The 7,766-nt window shown below is 43.7% G+C and overlaps 1 protein-coding gene across 7 annotated transcripts in view; it reads left to right on the top strand.

Annotated features, from left to right (window-relative positions):
• The window catches only part of LOC119337739 (polyubiquitin 11), a 14,619-nt gene that overhangs the window by 2,159 nt on the left and 4,694 nt on the right, over positions 1 to 7,766 (top strand). The window contains exon 3 of one of the 7 annotated variants that reach the window (XM_037609908.1): positions 54 to 90. The exons of 5 other annotated variants lie outside the window; for them this stretch is intronic. In XM_037609908.1, coding sequence (XP_037465805.1) covers positions 54 to 90 — 37 coding nt within the window. Of the gene's footprint in view, positions 91 to 7,766 lie in introns of all 7 variants that reach the window. One more of the 7 variants, XM_037609912.1, reaches the window with a different exon arrangement.

The following is a 7,766-nucleotide window of genomic DNA, read 5'->3' as shown; positions in this document are numbered from 1 at the left end:
GCAAGACCATCACCCTGGAGGTCGAGTCGTCTGACACCATTGACAATGTGAAGGCCAAGATCCAGGACAAGGAGGGCATTCCCCCGGACCAGCAGCGTCTCATCTTTGCTGGCAAGCAGCTTGAGGATGGCCGCACCCTTGCGGATTACAACATCCAGAAGGAGTCCACCCTCCACCTTGTCCTCCGCCTTCGTGGAGGCATGCAAATCTTTGTCAAGACCCTCACTGGCAAGACTATCACCTTGGAGGTGGAGTCATCTGACACCATCGACAACGTGAAGGCCAAGATCCAGGACAAGGAGGGCATCCCCCCGGACCAGCAGCGCCTCATCTTTGCTGGTAAGCAGCTTGAGGATGGCCGCACCTTGGCAGACTACAACATTCAGAAGGAGTCAACCCTTCACTTGGTGCTCCGTCTCCGAGGTGGCCAGTAAGCTCGTGACCATGGAGCTGCTTCTGTTATCTGTCTTCGGTGTCCTCCAATGGAGTCTGGTCTGTGTCTGTCGTTGCCTGAACTGTCTTTGTTTCTATATATATATACCGTACTGTGATGCAGTGTTATTGTTTGTAAGTGCAAACTTCTGCTGGTGTGCAGCAGCTTTGATGAACTTAAAGAATAAGTGAGCCCTGAATTCGGTCCATAATTTTGTTTGTCTTGCCTGATGTTTCCTGTTGTGTTCCGTGGTTTCTTGCGATATTTCTGATGCATTTGGTCTGCTTTTGTCACATGTTTTCTGGTTGGTGACCTCTATGCTCTATCCTCTGAAATGCGTGTGTTTGAATCGATTTAGTTTTTTGTACTTTTCAACTTTCTGGCCTGTGGAATGAATCCCTTCTTCAGGATATGTAAAGTCCCGTGTGCTGGTCGTTGGCCCATTTTATTCAAACATATGCGTGTTCTTCTGATCTTATGCTTGTGTTGGCTGTGTTGGCTGCATGACCCCTGATGCCCTCTCGCACAGGTGCGGCTGTTGTAGACGCGATGACCTCCAGCCGAAGACGTTAACATGTGGTGCTGCAATGTTGGGGCACCGGTGCTGCAATGTTGGGGCGTCCGGTGCCGTGAGGGTCGTTCCCTGTTGTTGTTGCTGGAAATGGGTGGACGGACGCGCACTGCTACCATGTTGTGTCATCGCCGGTGTTGTGGAGTTGCCGTGGGCCGCTACAAGAGTCTAGCTTGCCACAATGGTGTGCATCGCCGGTGTTGTGGAGTTGCCGTGGGCCGCTACAAGAGTCTAGCTTGCCACAATGGTAATGACACACGAGCTGAAGTTGCAACATGAGGTCTTGTTATAATTGCAACAAGTGAAAGAGGATAGGATGGTGAGATCGGACTGGTCGTGACCCGGCCGATCTTTTCCAAAGATCAGCCGGACGAGTAGCAAAGCCCCAAGAAAACAATGCTCACATGATATGGTTTTGTTTTTGTCCCAATTTTCAGTTATTGCGCATGTATTTTTCACAAGTGCAAAACTTCCCAAGTTACATCATTTTTATGAAAAATTTAGGGCTATGCAATCGTATAAAAAATCATGTTGCGCAACCCATATGTCACTTTAACTACGCACCAACATGATCTAAATCTCAGTGTATCCCTGATCTACAACAAGCTGTTTCCGAATTGCTATCTCTCTCTTGATACATCATCGCTACCTTTCTCCTGATACCTCCCATTCCTATCCAGTGGTTGGTTGATGAGATAGTGAATGACAAAGTCAAAAGGAAGATGAATTAATCAACCAACGATTGTCAACATTTGAAAAAGATGTTGGGAATAATGGGGAAAGTAAGAGAGGTTGTATAAATATGTTGTAGTTTAACTTCGGAAGTATTTGCGATGAAGGTGAGACATTTGATGGCATGGAGAATTTGAGACCACATACCACGTGCAATGTTAGGTGCAAAGAGTTAATCCCGTTGAAGGTTAAAATTAATATACTAGTTAAAATTACACATGTGTATATATACATGTTGTAAGGAGACGAGGACCCAATATGATTTGAACTTTGATTTGTTTTGCGTACCCTCTTATGATATCCATGCTACAAAGTTATGTGTGACGAGCTAAGTTTTGAAGAATCTGTATCATACCCCACCTTAGTTTAGGCGGAGACAGTGTATTAGGGTCTTCTAAGTTTTAGTGGCCTTCTTCGCAAGATAGCCATATTCGGAATTTCTTCTTGTAGGCTATGAAATTTTTAGTGTCGCCATGAAATGTGGAGGCGCTAGGGCTAGATGCCTTATTGATGCTGATTGTAAGCATTGCTCTCATTGTCTTTTATTTTCTCTTTTAGTTATGTGGGTATGTTGACTCTGTGTGGCGATGCTTTATTAGACCGAGTTTACATATTTTGTGTTACCTCAATGCTTTAATAAAAAAAGTATTATTGGAAAACACCTCTTATGTATTACTACCTACATGGTGGCAATGACATGGTATTATTTTCATACGCAATGTCGTTAAGCCGATATGATACCATATTCTGAATGAGGGCATAGGGACATAATCATGTCATTTTCAAGCACCTAAAATGTTTGATAAATTTGATGTCACAAAATCTCTCTCTCTCTCTCTTTTAATTTGTTTCCTTTTTTTAATTTACTATTCATATGGGTATAGGCACTACAGGAATCAGCTTCTTTGCCGTCTGCCATGGCAGACGGCAAAGGAACCAAAAGCGGATGGCAAACCTCTTTGCCGTCTGCCGCTCACGGCAAAGGTGCCTGGCAAAGAAAGCTACGATAAATAGGTTCTTTGCCATCTGCTTCCTCAAAGCGGATGGCAAAGACCCTTTGCCGTTGGTGGCAGCCGACAAAGAACATGGACGGCAAATAACAGACGTTAGCCACGTTAAGTGGCAAACGGGAGGCTTTGCGTCTGCCAGCGGACGGCAAACATGACCTCCCCTTTGCCGTCTGCTAGCTGACGTCAGCCACGCGTCATGCCCCCCAAGCCTTTGTCGTCCGCCACAAACGGCAAACTCCTTTGATTTTTGTTAACCATTCATTGCCCATCTCTTTCTAACTAGTGTGACCGGTGTACATCCACACATGATCACTCATCCTGCCTAGCTACTGGACAGACAAGATATATATATAATTCAACATGTATATTCATCAGTTAATCTAGTTTGTCAATTTTATTACGTCCATGCAACCTACACTCTAATAGGTAAAGATAGGTCCTAATCCCACCCGAGTATTCTACAGAGGGGATTATCAAAGGAAAGATGCCTATGTCGCGGGAGGAGCCGGCTGTCGCACCGAAGGAGGCCATAGTTCACCCATGGCCGAAGCCACCACCGGGGAAGGTGGCCCGTCTATTGATGGAGCTTTCCTATAGTCTGATGGGTCAGCAGCGGCAGGGATGGTATTGAGGAGACATGTTTGTTCATGTGATGATTCTTCTACACATTTCATAGTTTCTTCTACATAGGCGCTACATTTTGGGTAAATCCTGTGCAGATTATGAAGTAACTTGGGTGCCTCGGTAACCATCTTCTTCGTTCTTTTGCAGTTGTGAAGACCACGGATGGGACCATCGCAGTTGCTTCTGCGTTTCACGGGCATCAGGAAGGTACTAATTACCATTTCCTCTCTCTAGTTCTTACTCACCACACAACAAGGCAAGGCATATCTGACCATCGCGGGGCCCTTTGCTACATTTGTTGTTCTATGTAATTGGAGAGCTGCTCAAAAGGCTTTCTTCCATATGCTTATGTGTTGCTTTATTTAACAGCGGTACATTACAGGGATCACAAGTTCTTGTTGAAAGCAGTAGAAGAGGTAGTTGACTATGGCCATGGAGGCCTATTTGGCTCCGACGCCATGGATGCCGCTGCGCTCTCTCATCGTCCTCCTCCCTGACCCCTAGGCACATCGGGCCGCTGTGCTTCTTCTAGTTTCACATGTAGGCTTTTCAAAGGATTTTGGATGCTGATAATATCAACTTAGTTCCTTGAATGTGATATATAGATTCTTCCCTTGTTTTAACTGATTGCCAGAAACTGTACATTCCTGGTTGACAGTCATGAACTTTTATTGTTGGTAATCTAAAATATTCTGCATATTTAGTGTCCAAATACAGTCCAAAGATAAATCTTAGTTGTAAATATTCTGCATATATAGTGTTCAATTTGATCTATAAGATCTGAGTTTATTGTACTATTAATGGTGATAAGATTGCCGCTAGTATATTTTGTACATTTCTTGTTCGGGTCTGGGCTAGAAAATAATGTCAGTTCTGCTCCAGCAAAACTTACCAGTTTCTGCCTTTCCCTACTTTAAACCATCTGAAAAGGCTAGCATGATTATTGAAGCCCATGACCTTTTGCCCATCCATCCTCGAGCTTTTATTTCTGGGGTTTACTTCATCAGAACTTTGTGATGAGTTACCAGCAATGTCCCTTTACCGAAGCCCTGTCATTGTAGTAGGGTTGCCTGCGGGGCAGTCGGCACATGCATGATGCTGCATTCCTGCCAATCATGTTTGCTTAGATGTTTGGCTTCCTACTTTTGTATTGCTTTGTAATGTATTGTTTTGTATTGTCTGCATCCGAGTCTCGGTCCTCCTGCACAGCAAGGAGCTGGACCAAGGGGGCAAGCAGCACTGCTGGTTCCTTGAGACATGTGCAACACATTTAACTTGTAGTACTCCAGCAATCCAGTAATTTTGCTTAGAGTATTTAACAAGGTTGAACTGTACATGTGTGGAGTAATTTTGCTTGGAGTATTTAACAAGATTTAGCAAGATTTAACTTACTTTTCCAGTTAATTAAATGGACATCTTGGATTAGTTAGAAAATCATGAATTATTTGCAGAAATCCATAGAAGTATTGTACTCCAGTGTGCATTACTTACATAAACTTGCTTGCAAGCTTATTTTCTGACTTGTATATTCTGAAACTGAAAAAGCTTAGTTAACTTCTGTTAAGTTTCAGTAATATTCAGTGGAGTATTTACTGTAAATTTTGCACATCACAATAATTTCACTTGTTGTTAACTGCTGTAATATTCAGTGGGACCTTGAAATCACATATTTGTTTGGGCATGTGCTATATGTACCATTTTAGAAGTAGTCCACATATTTCTGTCCTGCTAGTCTTTTTTAAACTTCTTATGAGATTGAAGTATTCGTTCTGATTTCTGGTTTGCTGATTGTTGTAGACAGATGTATGAAACCTCTTAACTATGGACGACAACTACTTGAGAAGGACCATCATCACCCATCAAGTACGCCATTGAGGTAATTCACGAGTCCCTCTAGCACCAACTATCTATTTTCTCTAGTATGCTTAGGTTTTTCATGCTGTTGTGGTACCCCATTGCTGTTGCGTTGAATCTCATGCCAGTGCTGGTGCGCCTGTGGCTTGATGTGCTGTGATCTTTATCTGTGTAGGTTTTGTTTGATGATATGCTTAGATTATGATCATAAGCATGGTGGTTTGATGATGCTGAGGCCAGCTGTTAAACCATGATATAGTTGATGGAACTGAGCTTAATATTCATGTGTGTATGTGTATGTGTGTCGAGTAAAGTTGTGGTTTGTGCTGCTCCTTTATAACATGATGAAACAAAGAATGTCCTTTACTCCTTTTTTGAATGGAATGTTCATAATATATTGGCTCCAGTTTTTCTAATTTTTATCAGCTGATTCATGTAACAGGGCGTCCGTGGAAGGCCCAGTCCTGACTCTCAAGTGAGTCTGGCATTTGATCACTATTGAAGGAGCTACATGTAGAAGAAGAAAACACTTGTAGAGCTTGTAACTGATTCCCCATAGTTGTAGAGCTTGTATCAACTAAGCTTATATTACGTGTAACTTGTAGAACTTGTAAATGCTATAGCTTGTAGGACGTGTCATTTGTAGAGCTTGTAAATAAGCTTGTATATGCCACAGCTTGTAGGACGTGTCATTTGTAGAGCTTGCATTGAATCTGGCTATTTTTATTTGAAGTATCATGTGTGTTTTTTGCTTGCCAATTTAACTACCGGTTATTTTCTTATTGTCAAATTGAAATATGAAGAATCTAGGCCTAATAGCTAGGACCCACTTATCAGAACCTAACAAGTGGGACCTGTTTGACTAGTGGATCCATTTTATAAAAGAAAAACTAAAATTGTTGTACAAAAAGGCCATGACCCATGAAATAAAAAGGCCGAATTGCTGGGCCAGCCCATGTAGCTAGCAAAAATTAATAGGAAAAATAAATATTAAAAAGGCCGAATTAATGGGCTCGGCCCATATAAACACCGAATTGGACCGGGCTGAATCTTGTGCCACATCAGCTTGCCACACTGGATGCCTACGTGGTCTGGAGAGGTTGCTAGTGACCAAAACGCCACAGTAAGAATATTTTGGTCGTAAACGTCTACGACCTTCTCACAGAGAAGGTCGCTATAGTCAGTTAACGACCCTCAGCTTTTGACCTTCTGTTTTTGGTCAAAAAAAGGTCGCAAATGAAAAACAATGACCTTTCAGTGACCAATAGTCAAGATCACAAGTTGACATATTTCTTGTAGTGAGAAAAGCAGGGCCAGCGCTGCCATCCACACGCCGCTACGCCCCAGCATGGCGGCACGAAGGACGGTTGTGCCACGAAGGACGGTTTCCTTCTCTGGCCCAGCACGGCGCCAGCGCTGCCCTTGCTTCTCCACCCACGCCGTGATGCCCCAGCCGCTCCACCCACTCAGCGACGCGCCCGCGTCGATCCGCTCCTCATTGCCTGGAGCACAACTCGGCGGCTAGGGCTAGCCGCAGGGGCGCGCGCAGGGACTTAACGGCGAGGAGGTGCTCGAGGGTCGATTGGGGAGACAGGGTGGAGGCACGCCGGTGGCGGCTGGCACAATAGGCGAGGCTGGTCGAGGAGATCCTGAGCGGCGGCGGCGGCGCAAGGAAATTTCCGTGGCGGCGGCGGCGACGTCTCTAAGGATCGTAGAGAAAAGATCGATGGTGGGAGGAGTACAGAGTGTTCTTTCTTCTTTGGTGATTATTTATATAAGGAGATAAAACCAGTGGTACGGGGTGGTGGGAGATGGATGAAAATAAAACCGGACAAAAATAAAATCGGAGTACCAGCCTACCAACTGATCCATTAGAAGTAGAGATATAACAAATACTAATGCTAAAAAGGTAAATAGATAGCAAAGCAATAAACAAAGCTCATGTTCTACCAAGAAGGAGCATTATCTAGTATTTCTTGAAATAAAATCTTATATTATGTCTTAATACTTTCGGCAAGGCATCATTTTCAAATGCTATTGTCGCCAATTCTAGTAGACATAATGAAGATTCATGAACAAAACCTAACAAATTATAAGTGATCATTGATCAAATAGAATGTAATTAGTTTGAAATTAGTAACGATCGCTAGATGACTAGATCATTCCAATACAAAGAAAATAAATTGAAAAAAGAACCTTTCTTTGGGAGATTAAAACACAGTTTGTAGACTGGTGTGGATGTGTTCCTCAATTCTCATCCAAGCAACAATCAGAACTGCGGCCCATGACTACCGCGTCTTCACGACAGAAGACAATCATTGATGGGACCGCATATGAGGCAACCGCGCCACCACCGGCATGACTTCAAGGGCCTCGTGTAGGGGCGAGGATTTGGTGTTTTGCCGATCGCTAGTCGCGAGACCGTCACACCAATTTGCTGCATGTTCGGTTGCAATCGTTGGAATCGAGCGATCTGTATCCAGTATCCTGGACGGGAGCTCCTATATGGTAACCTACACGTCAGAAACCAGTGGAGCATACC

The sequence above is a fragment of the Triticum dicoccoides genome, chromosome 7B, assembly GCF_002162155.2.
Source record: "Triticum dicoccoides isolate Atlit2015 ecotype Zavitan chromosome 7B, WEW_v2.0, whole genome shotgun sequence".
NCBI lineage: Eukaryota > Viridiplantae > Streptophyta > Magnoliopsida > Poales > Poaceae > Triticum > Triticum dicoccoides.
The sequence above is the reverse complement of the archived record's forward strand: the minus strand, read 5'-3'. Positions and strand labels throughout refer to the sequence as shown.